The 19,943-nt window shown below is 39.8% G+C and overlaps 1 protein-coding gene across 6 annotated transcripts in view; it reads right to left on the bottom strand.

Moving 5' to 3' along the window:
• Nucleotides 1-19,943, bottom strand: part of LOC130908789 (striated muscle preferentially expressed protein kinase-like) — a 77,593-nt gene that overhangs the window by 39,666 nt on the left and 17,984 nt on the right. For 2 of the 6 annotated variants that reach the window (XM_057824592.1, XM_057824607.1), the window contains 5 exons: nucleotides 12,337-12,435; nucleotides 5,962-6,112; nucleotides 4,394-5,146; nucleotides 3,981-4,303; nucleotides 3,707-3,835 (listed from right to left, as the gene is read on the bottom strand). In XM_057824592.1, the coding sequence (XP_057680575.1) occupies nucleotides 3,707-3,835; nucleotides 3,981-4,303; nucleotides 4,394-5,146; nucleotides 5,962-6,112; nucleotides 12,337-12,435 (1,455 nt within the window). Of the gene's footprint in view, nucleotides 1-3,706; nucleotides 3,836-3,980; nucleotides 4,304-4,393; nucleotides 5,147-5,961; nucleotides 6,113-12,336; nucleotides 12,436-12,874; nucleotides 12,910-13,591; nucleotides 13,635-19,483; nucleotides 19,726-19,943 lie in introns of those variants that run through there. The other 4 variants (XM_057824621.1, XM_057824598.1, XM_057824615.1 and 1 more) reach the window with 4 other exon arrangements.

Here is a 19,943-nt window from a genome sequence, read left to right as displayed (position 1 = left end):
TAAAATTTCTATAACTTGTACTAGTTATTATCTTTTATTTATTTTCTATAAATTTTTATAAATATTTATATGTTTTATTTATTTATATATTTATATATTTTAATTATTATTTTTATTTATATTTTAAGAAGTCTTTCTATCCATGGATCACTTTAACAGAATGTCAATAATGGTAATGCCATCTTGTTGATTTATTGTTATAATAAAGAAATACAGTACTTATGTACCGTATGTTGAATGTATATATCCATCTCGGTCTTATCTTTCCATTCCAACAATAATTTACAGAAAAATATGGCATATTTTATAGATGGTTTGAATTGCGATTAATTGCGATTAATTACGATTAATTAATTTTTGAGTTGTAATTAACTCGATAAAAAAAAAAAAATATATATATATATATATATATATATATATATATATATATATATTAGGGGTGTCAAACGATTAAAATTTTTTATCGAGTTAATTACAACTCAAAAATTAATTAATCATAATTAATCGCAATTAATCGCAATTCAAACCATCTATAAAATATGCCATATTTTTCTGTAAATTATATATATATTCTGTAAAATAATTTGTTGGAATGGAAAGATAAGACACAAGATGGATATATACATTCAACATACGGTACATAAGGACTGTAGTGGGCATTTCACTCTACTGTCATTTAAATCTGTCTATGCTGTCCTCACTCCGAAGCGTCTACTTTTTCCAAAGCTAGACAGCTAGTGAGTGACGCCTTAATAATCAGACTTCTTCCTTTTTCATCTGATTTATTAATAAAATGGCCTCAAACCACTGTCCTCTTTAGACCGTAGTGAAACTACAAAAAAAAGTACACAAGCATTGCATTAGCAACAACGTTAGCTTAGCACGCTATACAGGTTCACTAAACATAAACAAAAAGCGTCTCATACAAAAAATATAACATTTCGCTTACTAACATAATATGTACATTCTTTACAACAACCATACTTACTGACAAATCTTGTCCAAGGATCATATAAGCACAACATTACAATGGAGGCGTCAGCCATGTCGCAAAGCGACCACAAGAGTTCGCTGTTAGACAGCATTAAAAACCTTGCTGTAAAACTTACCAAAAGGCAGAATACTGTCTGAGCGGGACATGTGCGTTAATTGCGTCAAATATTTTAACGTGATTAATTAAAAACATTAATTACCGCGCGTTAACGCGATAATTTTGACAGCCCTAATATATATATATATATATATATATATATATATATATATATATATATATATATATATATATATATATATATATATATATATATATATAATACAAAGTGAATAAATGAATAAAGTAGTCCACTTTAAAAATGTTGTTGTTCATGATGACTTATAGGAGGAACACTGAAACACCCTAGAAAAGGTCAATCTTCCAGGTCACATTTATCAAGGATTAATCGCTATTGGAGTCTTTACATAAAACTCCCAAGTCACGCAAACCCGCTGCACACACACCTCTGAGCTGACAACCAATGTATAAAATTCTGACATTCCCGAAACACTGACATTTACCGTGATCCTCAAACAAATTATATTGATAGTGATCGCCAAATGGAGGAAAAGAAGAATCTCAGTTTTGAATCAGTGCCATGCTGAGTGCAGGAGCTACGAAAACAAGCTGTTGAGTCATTTTGCTTTCCGCAAATCATTTGAGCTCACACTGCCTGGAGAACATCAAGCCAGATAAAATGCTCAAACGGGGACACAAGGCAGAGTGCATTTACTTTGAAGACCAAGAGGGTGGCTAAAAATACCCCAGCAAGGTGGACTGACTGGCCTAATAAGGTAACACAGACCAAAGCATTCTGGTGACACCGTTTGCAGTTGTGATCAAAACTGCATCAAGAGAATTCACGGTATTGACATGAAATTCAGTTAACAGTTTTCTCTCCATTAAATATTTATCACTTCACCCGGCCTATTGTTCGGCCACAGCTTATAAACATTGAATTGGTTGCCATGGTAACCGCCACTGCAACGAGAGCCACCAGCACGCCTGCCACTCAAGTCAGACAATGGAAGTCTGGAGCACTCATATACTGTACAGTATGTCAATCTCCTCATATTATGTGACTTATTCCCTTACCTGACTGTATATGTAGCATGGCGCTGCAGGATGCTCTGCCTGCCACATTGACAGCCAAAACACAGTACAATCCGGCATCACTTTGCCTAGTACATTTTATCAGCAAGCTGTGCTTGCTTCCCTCTGACTGGGGAAGCAGTTTTGTATCTCCTCACCGTTCTTCGTCCATGTCACTAAGGTGGAGAGGGCAAGTAAAATTCAAAATCCTGCAAAGATTTCTCCATTCATGCTGCTCTACCCGTAGTTCTTGGCTATACCTTTTAAACTCTCTGCTACATTTGATACTGTTGATCATCACATCCGGCTTCACCGCCTCCAACACGATATAGGTATCTCTGGCACTGCCCTACAGTGGTTTAACTCATACCTCACGGGAAGGACCGAGTTTGTAGCCCTGGGGGATGCTAAATCCCGCCCTAACACTGTCGTCTGCGGAGTCCCCCAGGGCTCTGTGCTCGGTCCAACCCTCTTCACCATTTACATACTACACCTCGTTCGTGTCGTCAGCAGGCATGGAATACAATTCCATTGCTATGCTGACGACACACAACTATTTCAAGGTCACTCCGTCCTCTACCCCCTCCTCCTCTGTTTCTCAACTTGACTCCTGCCTGGAGGAGATAAAGGATTGGATGAGTGAAAACTTCCTGCAGCTGAACAGCTCCAAAACTGAAGCTATTCATATTGGTACCCCTCACCAGCTCCGTTCCACCCCCATTTCCTCAGTCTCCTTTTTCGGCCACAAATTTTCCCTCTCCCCTTCTGTGACTAATTTGGGAGTCAAGTTTGACCCCCATCTTAGCTTTAACAATCACATCAATTACATTTGCAAAACCTCCTTCTTTCACCTCCGCAATAATGCCAAACTCCGGCCATCTCTCTCCCGTCCTGCTGCAGAAAGACTCGTCCATGCCTTTATCTCCTCCAGGTTGGACTATTGCAACACACTCCTCATCGAGATCCCTGGCAAGAGCCTACAAAGGTTTCAGTATGTCCAAAACAGCGCTGCCAGGGTCCTGATGAGGGTGCGTAAACATGAGCACATCACCCCCATCCTCCGCACCCTACACTGGCTCCCTGTTCACCTCCGTATTGAATTCAAAATCCTCCTTCACACCCATCACTGTCTACACGGTGTAGCCCCCACCTACCTCACCGAACTCCTCACATCACATACTTCAGCCAGAACCCAGTCAGGCCAACAGCACCGTCTACTCCCGCCCAGGACTCGGCTCAAGACTATGGGCGACAGGGCCTTTAAAGCTGCTGCTCCCCGTCTGTGGAACGCCCTCCCAGACCACCTCAGAGCCCCGCAGACGGTGGATGCATTTAAAAAAGGACTAAAAACTCACCTTTTTAAAAAAGCTTATTCTAGCTAATTTTATTTGACTGTCTTACTTTTATCTGATTGGTATCTGATTTTATCTGTGCTTGTGTCTGTTTTGCTTTTACTCTTTTATTCTTAGTCTTTTTCATTTTATTTATTATTATTTTTCTTTTTTTGGCAATGTGCACTTTGAGATTTGTTTGTCAAATGTAAAGTGCGGTATAAATAAAATGCATTATTATTATTATTACCTTTTGGGGGAGGGTGACTGTCAATGGTGCATGCCAGAGTGACCTGTGAGCCACAAGGTGCGATTGTGTCCTTAAGAGGTATCCTAAATGTTGGGCCCTTCCTTCCGTTCTCATCATCTGATGAATAACCTGTGACAAAAAGTTATGCACAGTAAGTGAGTTATGTATTTTTCTGTTGTTCTTTCAATTACTTGTTATTGTTATAGTTATCTGTCCACATAAAAACTGCAATGATTTAAATCTTCACTTGCAGTCATACAAAGGAGACATTTACCTTCTCCAAAACCACTTTTCTCTTTATTAATCCTCATTTGGCTTGCATCGCATTCAGTCTTTATGGTTTTGTCTTCCACCAGGATGGCGGGAATGGCCAGTTTCTCTTCCTTTCTCTTCTTTAGAAGAGGGCTGACCTGAGATGTGGGCGACGGTGTAAGCCTAGGAGGCTTGGTTGGATACTGTGACCCGGATTCCCTGCATGTGAGTGGAGACGCACTTATCCCCTTTGGACTGGGAGATCTGTCCTTTTCTTTGCCTGAATGAGACTGTTGCTTTGGTGAGGTGATAACCAGAGTGTTTGGAGAGTTCTGTATGAATTTCCTGCATTCAAACACAAGAAATAATGTAATCATTCTTTAAGTTTAAGCCTTCCCTGAACACATTCATCAGTAGAGATTATACCCTCCAAACCTGGTGAGTCTGCTCTTTATGGCTGTTGGCAATGGTTGCCCTGGCAACTGGTGTACTAGTGCTGTCTCCATGGAAACCCTAATATTCCCCGTTCTTCCTTGAGTTGAGTAAGACTCTGGGTTTATCTTTGTGCTTGGCTTAGTCTTTTCAGGAACTTTACTTAACATTTGTGGTCTGTCGGTCTCACAAATCGGTCCTGCATTTATTGTTGGCTCCTCAAGAGTTTTCATCACTTGCGGGGCACTGGGCTCTGGCTTGCCTGTTAGCACCTGATCAGTTGAATACGCCTTTCTAATACTTGCTTTCCCCACAAGCTTTTTGATCCTTTCCAGTTCTTCGCTGAATTTGTTCTGGTAGCTCCGAACCCGCTGGGAGTGGCTTATCTTGTCTTCCCAAGAGGAGGCTCGTTGCTTGAAGGCTGATCTCTTTTGTGTGGCGTCCTTGCTTTTTCCGTGATAATTCAACTCTGAAGTGGTTCCAACTGTTGGCAGATCCACACTCGCCCTTCTTGCCTCAAAGGCTTTGACCGTCTCAGAGCACTTGGGCCCATCACAAGCCAGTTTGGTCCTCGCTGTGCTATTAACGCTGGATCCCTGCTCTGTCTCAGGCTGAGAAAGCTGATCTGGAGGTCTGTGTTTATTCTGGTCTTGAATTGGGGCTCTGTGGTGGTTTGTGTACGAGATGGGAGGTGGCTGAGAAGAGTCTAAGGGTGCAGATGGAAGACCCCCACGTGATTGTTCATCAGCGGGAATCCTGGAGGGGTGAGGGTTGAAGGAAATGAGGTGTGACATTTGAGTTCCTGTTGATTTTCCAGAAGCTTTGGTAGGAAAATCTGTTTGTCATTTTCTCCTAAAATTATGCAATTTTTTAACTTCAAAACAAGGTGCAGGTGACATAATAAAAAAGTATAAGAAAGCCACTTTGTATGGGTTTGTCAAGAACAATTTGAGTGTAGTGAAATAAAGAAAAATGTTGCTACAACTTGTAACAACGCTGAATTAAAAAATATATATATATCATGCCGAGAAGGGTGACCTATGAATTAGTCTTAGGAGTTTGTGTTCATGCTAATATTAATTTGGATCAAGGCCAGCATCCCACGCATGCTAATGCGAGCGTTAAAAGTGTTCATCCAAAGGTGAGATATAACGTGCAGCAGGTATTCTCAATGTGCAATAAAATATGTAAGTGCTTTTGTAACATCTAAGAGTTAGACGGAACCACAGCAACATCAAGTCAAAGGAAAGTGTGGCACGAAAATGAAGTCTATCAAAGAAAATAATCCAGTCAGTGCTAAGGTGGAGGTTTATTTATGACCTCTTGGTTTGAGTCTCTTTTTAAATTTGGGTTGAAGATAGTAGTTTGGTCTCTTCTATAAGGGCATGGAGAATGTTCTCCCCCGATAGAGGCTGAACATGCTGCCGTAGTAGTCACTGCCGACAGAAACACTTTCCTCTGACCCCTGAACGGGCCGTGTCAGGTTAGCGTGAGATGCTCGGATCAACGGCTCCACACCCAGATGACGGACAGGCAGGGAGCCCTCCATGGGACCACTGCCAAAAGCTTGCCTTGATGGGTTTGTGGGATCTACGTTGGGCCCGGGTGGTCGGGATCCCAATGCCCGGAGCTCACGTTCCACAATGGGATCATAGGAGCCTGGAAGGGGAGCTCGGTGATCAGAAGCATCAGGGTTATTGTCCATTGTCCGATCCCTTTCACCTAAGTGGGCCAAAAAAGGACTTGGTTATTACCCGAATGTTGGATGTAGATTCAATAAACTGTTATTACCCGAATGTTGGATATAGATTCAATAAACAATGAAAATCCTTTTCACATGCTGACTGTTATTCCTTATGCTGTGTGAACCAAGTTTGTTTGAAGGCACATTTCGACATTGAGCTTTTGATTTACAGTCAATTTCAAAATTTTGTCACGCAAAGTTAAGTTATGCACTGACTTCTGGAAATACCAGTGAAGAATGATGGTTGCGCGGAATTATTGGACTATCCTTTGCTGCTTACCCTCTTGAGGGTCATGGGGGTGTTGGAGCCCTCCCAGCTAACTATGGGCAGGAGGCAGGGTGCACTCTGAACTGTACTTGAATAGTAAATTGAGGTGGAAGAGCTTACTTTATGTTCAAACAAGACTTCTTGCTTTCATATGCAGTGGAGGCAACTACAAGGTACTCCATGAGGAGGACAAATGATGGATCACCTCCTCCCACCGTTATTGCATATTCTCCCTTCCATTCTTCCAATTCAGTATCTCTTGGGGACGTGTGGGGTGTAGATACGCCAACACAGAAACTCAGAAAGCACCAACACAGAGTGCAAAGAGGGAAGTGTCCTTGCAGTGGAGGAAGAGAAGGCGTTGATATTCGGGATCTAAATTCAGACATGCTGTTGCCGGGTTTGGAGGAATGTGAGGGCAGGCAGTTTACATATGTTTATACTGGAGTGACACGTCCAGTTTCGTTGTTCACAATGTTGTTGTTGACAATTACAATAAAGACCTATTCTATTCTATTCTATTCTATTCTATTCTATTCTATTCTATTCTATTCTATTCAGTTTAGTCTTATATTTAGTTATTTAGATTCATTACCGTTGTCTACAAAATTTTGGGAAAATGTCTGCTTCAGAGATTAAAATGGCTAAATCGTACTTGCTGTCCCGACAAGGCTTGGAAAATAAAAGATTTTAACAGGACAAAACACTAGGATTCAGGCAATATATTGAGAACATTATGTCAAAGCTCCTGCCTGTACGCTTATATTCTGAAATGGAAGAATTTTTCTTTTTTATATGTTATATGTATGTATACGGCACGTCGTGTGTTCGATACATTTGTAAACAAAAAGCTCATAACAAGACACTATGCACAATCCGTTTAAGAGATGCTGGAGTAGCAGGAGGCGAGCAGGAGATCACCGAGAAGCAAAACTTAGCGGTCGAATGTGGCGGCAGTCCGCTATTATTTTGTTTTCTTATTGTTGCCACAATGAAGTGGAGAAAGCCATCAACGACACATCTGCTTCTTTCCCCCCAACGTTTTTATATTATTATTTTATATGCACGAGAGCTGCCGGATCTGCCAAAATGAACATGAAGTCTGACTATTATTTTTTTTTAACAATGTCATCAGATAGACAAAAACATAAAATTATGTGCAAATGCCTGCATCTTCAAATCATGAAAATAATAACAGCCTATATCTTACCAATCTTGTAATCTCGATGGGTCTTGTATCCATTCCATGTCAGGTAGTCTAGGCACATTGTTTGCATCCTGATTAGCGTCTGGCTAATATATGTTAGGTCTAACATAAAATTCCAACCTCCTCTTCTTCCTCCAACTCTTCAAAAACTTGGATCTCCTCCCTTGCGCTCAATCTATCGCTTATATCGCTGTTTGAATCATTGTTTGAAGGGCTTTGTATGGCGGCCGTATGTATGGAGCTGCCATCGCTGTTCCCGGTGTGACATATCACTTCCGGGTTCGTCCCCTTTCAGGCTCGAACTTCGGAAACGCAGTTATTTTGTCAAATATACAACATATAAATGATTTTTTCATGCTTTATTTGTTGGACAATGTTTAATTACTTTAATTGTGACCCTATTTGGCATGTTATGAAATTACTTCACATTACTGCTTTAATGTGGAAAAGCCGCGCCATTGTTTATTCTGTATATCCTGGTAGCCAGTGTTTCCAGCAATGCGTTACTAAGTAACACGTTACTGTAATCTGATTACTTTCTTTCAGTAACGAGTAATCTAACGCGTTCATCAACCAGTAATCTGATTAAAGCGGTTTCCTTAGTGTTTGTGCGTTACCATTTTGTTATTGCCTCATAATTTATGCAGAATGAAGAATATTGTCGTCATGTGTGAAGAGCATTTTGAATAGATAATGCTAGAAAAAGATTCCCGGTACGTGTTTCCATGGTCACCGCTCACAGCTACTTCCTGTTTTGGTCTTGAGTCACACGCGCTAAGTGTTAGGAGACTGAGAAAAGCGTGGGCCAGGCTGCCAGGGCGGGTGCACATTCGTACATTCGAGCCGAGTGTTGAGATGTGCGAGGTAATGTTGATCTGTGTACATCCATGAGTGCACGTGAGTATTTTTCTTTTATTCTGGAGAGTATCAGCGATAGTTTGGACGCCCTACATGCGCGGCCGTTTTGTAGCTTTCGTTGCAAGGATGACCAGTCATCGCTCCAAGTTGGCTAGCATTGTTTACATCATATCTGTGTTGCACATTTATGCCGTGAGGTGACGTGTTTGTTTAGCACAGGGGTGTCCAAACGTTTTGCAAAGGGGGCCAGATTTGGTTTGTTAAAAATGTGGGGGGCCGACCTTGGCTGACTACCTTTATGTAGAATAATATATTCAAGCAAATTTTAGCAAGCCATTCTGTGTGTCATATTTGCTTCATTATTTTTTTAAATTAAAAATTTCAACAATCTCGCCTTGTGGCGTTCTCTTTCGACTCTCGGGCTCTTGCGAAATACTGCTGCTGTGAACTTAAACTATCTTCAAGTTGCTTAAATTTCTCGCTGCATATCTTCCCTGTAATCTTGTCGTACATATCAGCGTGTCTTGCTTGGTAATATCGCCTCACACTGAACTCTTTAAAAACAGCGACTGTCTCTTTGCAAATGAGGCAGACACAGTTGTTGAATATTCTAGTGAAGAAATAGTCCAATTTCCACCTATCCTTGAAGCGTCGGCCTTTCGCAGTCAACTTTTTTTTGTTGATTGTCGCCATTTTAGAAAATTGGGAGTAAAGGGTCACACGGGGTTATGTTGCTTAGAGTGCTGCTGCCTTTTAGTGTTTAAATGAGGAGCAGCATTTAGTGTGTAAGCTACTTCATATGCTGGTGGCAGTACAGCTGACCAATTTATTAAGTCTGTGTGCGGGCCAGATGTTATTGATTTTATGACAGAGGCTGGGGGCCGGATGAAATTTGACCACGGGCCGCATTTGGCCCCCGGGCCGGACTTTGGACATGTCTGGTTTAGCATCTTTGGGATGTGTTGTAAGTCCGATTGAGTGTAAAGTGCTTAGTTGCCGCCATGCTTTGTGGACAAATTGACCGCACGTGTGTCCGTGCCCGCTCCCACCTTTGTGTTTATTGCACTGTGCAATTCATTTGTGTGTTGTTGATTATTTTGCCGTCAATTTGCATTGTTTTACATTGGCGCTGATTTGCTGTTAATGCTAACCGAAATTCAGAATTTTTTACATTAGCCTTAATCTCCGAGTTAGCGGGATTTAATTAGTCGGTGGAGTTGATTTCAACTAATTCCAAGCAGTTTGTCAGTTATTTGTTGGTTTCAGGGCTCCGGAGTGGCTAACTTACCGCGAGCCAACGGTGGTTGAAATCAACTCCATCGATTAATTAAAACTCCGCTAACTCGAAGATTAAGCCTAAATGTGAAAAATTGTGATCTTCCCCTAAATTCAATTATCGGTGAGTCAATTGCATGAAATGACATTTTTCTGTTGTCATTCTTATGTTGAGGCGGCAAAGAGAAAAAATGGCGAAAAGTAGCTGATAAATTACTTTTAAAGTAACTAAGTTACTTTGATAATGACATAATCAGTAAAGTAACTAGATTACTTTTTTGAGGCGTAATCAGTAATTACTTTTACATGTAATCTGTGACAACACTGCTGGTAGCCTCTCTTTTTTTCCATCCTCAGACCAAACGTTTTGTCTCTTTTGTTGCTCTACCATCTTTGCAGAATTGCCGCAAAAGCGTACACATCGACTTCTGTCTTTATAATGAATGGGGAAAGGGGGAAGTTACGTATGCCGTAAAACAGTCAGCACATTTGTAGTTTGTTTTTTGTGTGGAAGGGTTCCTGCCACCCTCCTCAAAATTAATTAGTGCCGGTGAAAGCGATACTGACCCGCTCAAGATATAAAAGTGGTGTCATTCAACTAGTTGTCAGTCAACATATCATCATAAATGTTCTGAAAATATTAGGGCTGTCAATTTTATCGCGTTAACAGGCGGTAATTGATTTTTTAAAATAATCACGTTAAAATATTTGACGCAATTAATGCATGCACGGAATGACCTGTTCATGCGTTGCCTCAAAGAGTTTACAATGACGCCGTTTTAGCACATTGAGAGCGAATAGGCATTGGACACAGGCGTTCGTTGGACCGCGCCTTTTATTAGCTTAATCTTTGATAGCCACTACAAACAGTCACGGTTGCCCAACTTCCCATCATGCATTTGGGCGGAGCAAGAGACGATCTTTTTCTTAACGCGCTTAATTGAATACAACGCAGAATATATTGTATATCATTTACAGACACTACTGACAGTCATGGTTGCCCAACTTCCCATCATACATTTGGGCGGAGCAGGCGACATTCTTTTTCTTAACACACCTAATTGAACACAATGCAAAACATACTGTATACCATTTGCAGCCACCACTGACAGTCATGGTTGCCCAACTTCCCATCATGCATTTGGGCGGAGCAGGAGACGTTCTTTTTCTTAATATAAATTTACTATAACTTGTACTCAAATTTATCTTTTAAGAACTACAAGTCTTTCTATCCGTGGATCCCTTTAACAGAAAGAATGTTATTAATGTTAATGCCATCTTGTGGATTTATTGTTATAATAAACAAATACAGTACTTATGTACAGTATGTTGAATGTTGAATGTCTGTCTTCTGTCTTATCTTTCCATTCCAACAATAATTTACAGAAAAATATGGCATATTTTAGAAATGGTTTGAATTGCGATTAATTACGATTACCCTAATTTTCGCACTATAAGGCGCACCTGACTGTAACCTGCCACCCACCAAATTTGGCACAAAAATGGCACGTTCATAGATAAGCCGCACTGGACTATAAGCCACAGCTGTCCTCACTGTATTATGGGATGTTTACACAAAAGATATTAACCGGTGACACTTTATCTGACAGTGGCAAATATTTAACAACGACTGTCATAAGGCCAAATGAACCACCATGTCTATGCTTCATTGCTTCAAGAAGCTTCATTTGGTCATCACTGCTCCCTTGGGGGAGACAATCAACCTCTGCTGCCACCTGCTGTCAACACTGTTGTTGTCCAACATGCCACCTAGCATGCATTGCAGCGCTACAGATGTAATTAATCAAAATTCATGTTCTGTGCTAATTATTTCTTCAGTTACTGTTCCAGTTGTTTCATTAATTGCTATTTATGGTATTTGGTAACACCTTATTTGACAGTGGCACCATTAGACTGTCATTAGACAATCACAATTATTAAAGATGTCCGGATCGATCGGGATGCCGATTAAATTATCTCACTTTTGAATGAATGTAAAAGATCCAAGCTGGACATAAATGGAATTAGTGACATAATTTGCCGGATGAAACTTCATGACATCTGTCATAAGCATTCAGTAATGCCCATGATAGTGTCATTGTCATAATTCTCACGGTCTTATGACACTTTTATGACGCCGCTGTCAAATAAGGTGCTACCTATTAACTCAAATAAATCAACAAATAAGCCTCACTGGACTATAAGCCACAGGATTCAAAATGAGGGGAAAAAGTAGCGGCTTATAGTCCGAAAATTACGGTAATTAAATTTTAAGCGGTGATTAACTCGATTAAAAATTTTAATCGTTTGACAGCCCGAGAAAATATTTTATTAAGGTTAAAACGTTACCTAGTGTTGCTTTAATGTTAGTGTTATTAATTTATAGCTATTTAATCATAAAATAAATAAATAATAATACTGTAATGATAAACAATAAAACAACATATGTGGACTTTACATTTTAGGTCATTTTGGCTACACTTAACCAAAAATGTGCTGTCCTTATATGTAGATGAAAAATGGTAAGAAGATGATGAAGATTTTTTTTCCTTTTAACATATATTTGTAACATAGCCAATAACTAGCATATATACCTAAGGGTCCTCCCCGGGCGGTCTTGTCTTGGTGTCTCCCCGGCCCTCCTTTGGGTTCCATCTGTGGCTCGGTGGTCTCATCCTCTGTGGTCTCAGAGTCTGTAATGAAAAAAAAGGAACAGTAAATAATTCATGGCAGAGGTAGGGGGAGGAGGAAAACTACTCAAGAGAGTTTTTATATGTTAAAGCCAGGGTGTGACAAGAAGCCAAGTCTGCTGCTTGGAAAATATTTAATGTATCAATTCATGCATGTTTTTGTATCATATTTTACAAATCAACATCACGTTAGAAGTTGAGCACCTTCAGACGAACAAAGAAACAGGGAAGCACATGAGGTGTGGGGATGCAGAAACATTGATTTGTGACAGAAACCACAGCCAAATCATATGAAAAAGAACATCAAAAGACATATGGCAGCCATCTGAAATGGCTCTTATGGGTGAAATATTATCTCCAGTCCACAACAATTAGATTATACCGTACCACGAAGGAAGAAAGCAAAAAATGGGCGGGTGATGAATCAAACGGGCAGGTTTACCGTAGCTTTGCTTTCGGCAGGAGCGGAAAACTTCGCTTCCGTAGTGGCAGCAAGATAGGACAGACGGGAGAGCACCGTTACTATGGAAACCAGCATCCCTCTCACCAATACGACCAATCCTCTTCGTACCCATTCGAGGTTTAAAATCAGTGGTTGGCTAAACATATATATTTACTGGTCAGAGCACATCTGTAGTACATTGTGTTGCACATCATCAAGCCAGATCCTGATTAGGCAATTCCAGCACATCGGCCTAGTGGTTGAAAAGGCGTTGCAACAACACAATCAGCATTAATCACTGCGTCAGTCCGTTTTGTCTTGTAGTTTTTTTGTAGCTTCCCTCAGCTGCATCAAATTAGTTTTAAGAGCTTGAATTCCTGGTATGGAAGTCATAACCATTGAATTTACTTGACAGTGAGATTATGTAATGATTTGGAATGAAGCAAGAGAAACTGTATAAAAGTCAGCAGACAATATCCCAAAGGGTGCAGCAATTGTTCACATGAGGATTATATTCAGAGGCTAAATTGCAATGGTATTGGCTTGTGAGGGTGGATGTACACTCATAAAATCCACTCTGGTTGATGGCCACTTAAAGGCAGACACAAACGTTGTCCAGCAGCAAGAGTCATTACAGGCTGATTGATTCCAAGGCTGGTAGACAAATCTTGAATTTGCTTAAGTATAGAATGTGCAAAGTTCATAAAGACAACACACCATGCGTAAATCTGCCAAATGTCCGGGTAGAATGGCCATTTCTCTGCAACAACACAGAGAAAAGGGTTATTCAGAATTTACAAACATGCTGTTGCTTGCTCATAAAATGCTGTAGCCTCCATGATAAAATGGTATCGACTACAGTACAAAAAGTAAATGGCCACTGCACTTGTCCTGAGGTGAAATGAGAAAAATGTGTCATGTTATGGGTTTTATTCACAGATATACTAAAAGCTTTCGGTGTGTATCGATTTCCTTAAAATAAACGAATCACATCTGACGTAACAAGTGACAGACTGGGAACCAAACTGCCATCATTGGTCTTGGGGACGGTACAGTGGTATGAAAGTGTTTGGGTACTCCTGATCATTTTCAAGATTTTCCTCTATAAATCATTAATTGTATGGATCAGCAATTTCAGTTGAAATATATCGTACAGCAGCCAGTAACATTTGCAATGTAAAAAAAAGGTTTATAGGAGTTACAAAAAGTGCAAAATTATTCATACAAAAGAAGTCAAGTGCATTTATTTGGGTATTTTGGACCATTCATCTCCAGTTCAGTCAAGTTTGATGGTTTCTGAACACGGACAGCCCGTTTTGAATCACACCACAGGTTTTCAATAATATTCAGGTCAGGGGACTGAGATACCATATTTTTCGGACTATAAGTCGCGTTTTTTTTTTCATATTTTGGCTAGGGGTGAGACTTATGTGTTAAATTATTAACACATTATGATATCATTTCACATGTTATTTTGGTGTTTTGGAGGGACACTGATGGTTTGGTAAACTTGTTAGCATGTTCTTTATGCTATAGTTATCTGAATAACTCTTAACAGCTATAGCCACATTCGCGTTCTGCCTTTGGCAATGTGTGTTTAATTGTATTATTGACTATTTTTTATATTGAAATGCATGCTTTTAGTTTGTGGCGCTTTCACGCCCACGTGGGGGCTCACTCGCGCTTGTTTACATGAAGAGCACTCACATGCCAGAAGAAGACGGAAAGCTACGTAGCTCTGAGTGAGTAGGTGAGTTAGCGAGAGAGAAACACGGCTCGAGAGAGAAACACGGCTGCGAACCTACGTTCATTGTTTATGCTTTTAAAATGTCTCTACAGAGGCAACGCCTGTGTGTATCATCTTTTCCGTTGTTGTTGTGTGTTTCCACCCGCGATCGGACACTTAGAGCCAGTTGTGTGGGTGTTTGAATGATGTGCTAATGCTAGCGAACGCATGCTAACCGTTTATGTTGTTGCTGTAAAACAACCTAATTACCATTTATTTACGTTGATGCGAACCTGTTTAGTATCGAGGAACAAATTGATTCAGCAAATTATACGGACGCCCAGCATCATCATTTGGGAGTTCGCTGTATAGCCAGGACCGAGTCGAAGCGTCCTGGTGAGAACAGTATATTCGCATTTCGTTATTCATGCTCTGTACACTGTACATTTATTCAACATGTTGTTCTCTATTGTATTTTTATATTAAATTGCCTTTCAAGATGACATATTTGTTCTATGTGTTGGATATTGTAAAGTAAGTTTCCCCTAAAATGCGACTTATACTCCGGTGCGACTTGTAGTCAGAAAAATACAGTAGCTATTCCAGATCGTTGTACTGTTTCCTCATTGTGAAAGTCTATGGAGATTTTGAGCAGTGTTTGAGGCCATTGTCTTGTTGAAGTATTGTAAGATGTGCTTTAATGCTTTTGCACACTAACAGTATTTACAATAATTAATGCAATTATGTGTGTTTAAAACTAGGTGTTATGATTATGTTTTCTCATATAACAGTCTATTCACTTGTGCTTTAGTGCTTACACAATGAAAAGAGTAAGGTTTCTGTTTTCAGTAAACGTCACCATAATGTTTCATTCTGGTTTCTGTTCTCAGTAAATGATACAATAACAGTTATTTCTCGATAAAACAAAACTTACGACTTCCAACTTTAACAAGATTGCTACCACCTGCACTGGCCACATCACCTCACAGTATGGAACCACCACCAAATTTTACTTTTTGTAGTGTTTGTCTTGGAATGCTGTGTTCTTCATCTTCCATGCATACTGCCTCTTGTCAGTGTCGTTAATCTTACTTTAAAAAAGTAATTAATTACAGTTACAAATTACTTCTCCCAAAAAGTAATTGTGTTAGTAACTCAGTTGCCTGAATGTAAGAGTAATAAGTTACTTGGCAAAGTAACTGGTGATAATTTTCATGTTTGTTTTCTTTTTCTCAAAAAAAAAAAAAAAAAAAAAAAAAAAAACAGGTCACACAATGTGAAGTTTAAAGGGTTTTTGGGACAACTGTCCCTACCCCAATTCTTTACCCTAAACTTAACTAGACACAGGGGTATTGCGGCTATTGCGATAACTAGATAGTAACCTTTGCTATGTGTGGAAGTCATTTAATGTTGTGAATCAACCGTTATTGTATTATTATATTACCTTCCGTTATTGCATTAGTTCCCTTCTGTCTACTTTCGACATGTGTGAGTTTTAAAACTGTTTCATCATTTAAAGATAGATTTAATTCAAGATTTTGCCGATTTAGGAGCATTTCAGATAAAAAGCTACTTAGGCTCGCTAGGAAGGCTCTCTACAACACAGCCTTCCTGAGAAGTCTACTGCTTTAAGATGGCGGCTGTTTACTAACGCATCTAGTTCTTTATACATGTTGCTAATGCCACCATGTCTGTCATTTGCATCTAGTTCGTATTATATGTGATATTTACGACTGTAGCATCATGTGGGCGTAGCTTGTAGGCTATCGGCTACAGTCAGGTATTATTGGAGCTACGTAGCATGGCGTTTGCAACGGCGTCACAACTCCCTTGCCTCCTCCCCACTCCTGCTCTGCTCTCTCGTCTTTGTGAGTCTGTCTCTCTTTTCTCGCGTCATTCAACCAACATAGTAACACATAGTAATGCACGCCTTTCCCGCCTCAGTAACAGTAACGGCATTGCCAAGATGAGAAAGGTAATTAATTTGCTTACTCACTACGGAAACAAATAACACCGTTAGTTACGCCGTTATATTCTAACGCCGTTATGAACAATACTGCCCTTTGCAATGTTCAAATAGCTCAATTTCAGTTTTATCAGTCCACAATCCTTGTTCTAAAATGAAGCTAGCGGTCTTGTCAAAATGTGCTTTAGCATACCTCAAGCGACTCTGTTGAATGTGTACAGAAAAGGCTTCTTTCACATTACTCTCCCATGTAGCATCTACCTGTGCAGGGCTTTCTGAGTGATTGAATGATACACAAAGACACTATCTGTAGTAATGTCTTGTTTTAAGTCTTTGGTCTGTAGGTTGTGTTTGACTGTTTTCACCATTCTTCGTTTCTACTTATCTGAGATGTTTCTTGGCCTGCTGAGCCTTAAACAGAACTGTGCTTGTGCCATTTCCTCACTGTGGAAAATGAAAGCTGAAATCTCTGAGCTATTTCAGCAGGGACTAAAACCAAAAGTGGTTTTTGCCATGTGGCAAAATGTTTTTGCCATGTCGCATTTTTTTTTTGTCATGTGGCAAAATGTTTTTGCCATGTGGCAAAAAATGTTTGCCATGTGGCAAAATGTTTTTGCCATGTGGCATTTTTTTTGCCATGTGCCAAAATGTTTTTGCCATGTGGCATTTTTTTTGCCATGTGGCAAAATGTTTTTGCAAAAAAAAAAAAAATTGCCACATGGCAAAAAAAATGCTACATGGCAATAAATATTTGCCACATGGCAAAAAAAAATGCCACAATGGCAAAAACATTTTGCCACATGACAAAATTCTTTGCCACATGGCAAAAACATTTTGCCACATGGCAAAAAAAATGCCACATGGCAAAAACGTTTTGCCACATGGCAAGTACTACTTTTGGTTCTCGCTGTCTCTCTTTTTTTTTTGTATCGTTCCGCAAGCAATTTTTATTTTCAGTTCATTTGAGAGTTTTGATGCTCCCATGATGCCACTCTTCAGAGAAGATACAAAGCGGAGAAACACTGGCAAATTTCTATACTCTAGAAACAACAAGTGTGAATGGCTTCTTTTGTTGAAATGATTTATTTTATTACAAACATTCCTTGACTCCTATTCACTGCCCCCCTCCATCCCACACTTCTCAAATATTATTGTTTGTCTGCTATATACAGTATTTACCTGAAATTGCTGATACATACAACCGATGATTTATAAAAAGGAAAATCTTGAAAATTATAAGGGGTGTTCAAACTTCTTCATACCACTGTATCGTCTATAGCATATACTGTATAAACATATTTGTTGGGTTGTCTTTTACCAATTTAGCTAATTTAACAAAATACAGGGCTAGTGTACAAAGTACCTCTTTTTGTGCCTTTTGCATTCACTTTAAATTAAAAATGACTATTTCATCAATAATTTGAAATAGCTTCTTGCTCTTAAATCGTGTGGACACTCAGAATTTTAATTATGTCTATTCTTTTTTAATCAGCTCACCTATTGAAATACAACCAGAAGGAAAATGGTATTTTTGCTAACATGCTCATCAATAATCATAGACATGCCTGCTTCAATTGCTTTACTACATAATAAAATAAAGATATCACAACCGTTGTGTAACCAACAATTAAACACATCTAAAATATGAGTGTATGAGAAAGAATGTTTGTGTGGGCAGACAAAAGAGCCCTTCTTGCAAAAAATGAATGACTAAGTGATAAGAACAGGCCAGTATGCGGATAGTTGACAAACTACGACACAACCTCGCCATATGATCACGGACGGACTGGCTGACGCTGACAGAAGATAATCAGTGTTGCCCTGGCAACAGTGGCCACAAACTCTTTTGTCCAATCCAAGCCTGGTGAGACCCCTGGACACTGCCTCGACAGCCCTCCGATCCGCCTCCGAGCACCTTGAAAAAGTCATCACTTCTCAGGATGCCGAGAAGTGAGCTGCTAGGATGGGACCCTGGGCCAAGTTTTGTCCCCTCTGTTTCCCTGACAGTTTTCATTGTTGTTCTCGTTATTTTTTTTACCGTTCTCGAATTAGACTAGAAGCCCACTACAAACTACAACCGTGAACAGCTGTTAGAAGTAGGTCAATTTTTTTATCTAGATCTTATATTACTTGCATTCCAATAATATTGCAATGCAAATTAATTTAAAAACCTTGTGAAAAAGCACAATGTACCCTATTAGGGTAAATTCCAGAAATAAACATTTAACTGATTTATTAAAAAAAACGGAATAATAAACAACAAGAGTTGTTTTTCTTAGTGTGTTTGACTGCCGGCAATAATCTGTCAATCAAAACCCTGTCGAGCACCTCCACTATGACTCACTGGATTGGATGAGAACAAAAACACCCACCTCCTCCCAAAACTCATTTCACTCTCGATTCCCTCTCCACATGTCCTTGGTGCTCCCATTGGCTGAGTAATTTTTTGTGTGCAAGGCAACTGTTGCCTGGCGGCTTGTCGTGATCACCAGATCATCAGGAAGAAGGTACATGTGTGTTTCTGGAACCAAATTCCCATTGAAACAAAGAAAAACCTTGAAGTAAACACAGCATCCAGACTGTGCCATGAGCTGACAGCGCCATAAAGCGTATAGCCTACTGACACACTTCTTATCGGAATGCCTCCTTATTTAGTATCCCACAACTGCCATAGCAACAGTTATTCATTTATTCTTGCGTTAATTGTTAATTTCATTGCAATAATTATAGAAGTGACACATACTGTACTTATGTTCTGATACTAAGCCATAAGGTATTAATACATTCATTTTTGTACCATGATTAGGTGATTGATACATGTGACAAGATATCCCAAACGATTAAATAATTTAATAGTTATCTTACCAACATTAGCGCAACAAGTCAAACATTTTGTTGATTTTGGTAGCACACTTACCTGAAACCTCTTTGACCAGATTTTCTTCATCCTGCTTCCTGTCTGATGGACAAGATTACCTGTAGCATCCACACGCTTGCACAAAGCCAGAATACCAAGGGTGTGGCATAGAAAATGAAATGCACAAAAAGGGATTCAGCTGTGTTTATGGTTCCGTGTGGCGTCAAGGCAATTGTGAGGACAGCGATGGAGTGGAAAGGAAGGAGCCAGAGGAATCCGGACTGAGGCGTATTTGTGTTTGAGCGTATCCGAGCGTTCTGACTGAGCACCCTCCCCACTTCTTTGTGTTGACGGCAAGTGCAGAAACACATGGGGGTGGGGGTGAGCTGATGGGGCACGTCGGAGGAGGGAAGATGCAAACCAAGACAGCTGGCTTGAGAAAAAGACAAAGCAATGGAGGAAGCAGATCCAAGGGACTAATGAAAGATGAGAAATTGACAGTAATTGCATTATGGTTGGA

This window comes from Corythoichthys intestinalis, chromosome 2 (assembly GCF_030265065.1).
Source record: "Corythoichthys intestinalis isolate RoL2023-P3 chromosome 2, ASM3026506v1, whole genome shotgun sequence".
Classification (NCBI taxonomy): domain Eukaryota; kingdom Metazoa; phylum Chordata; class Actinopteri; order Syngnathiformes; family Syngnathidae; genus Corythoichthys; species Corythoichthys intestinalis.
The sequence above is the reverse complement of the archived record's forward strand: the minus strand, read 5'-3'. Positions and strand labels throughout refer to the sequence as shown.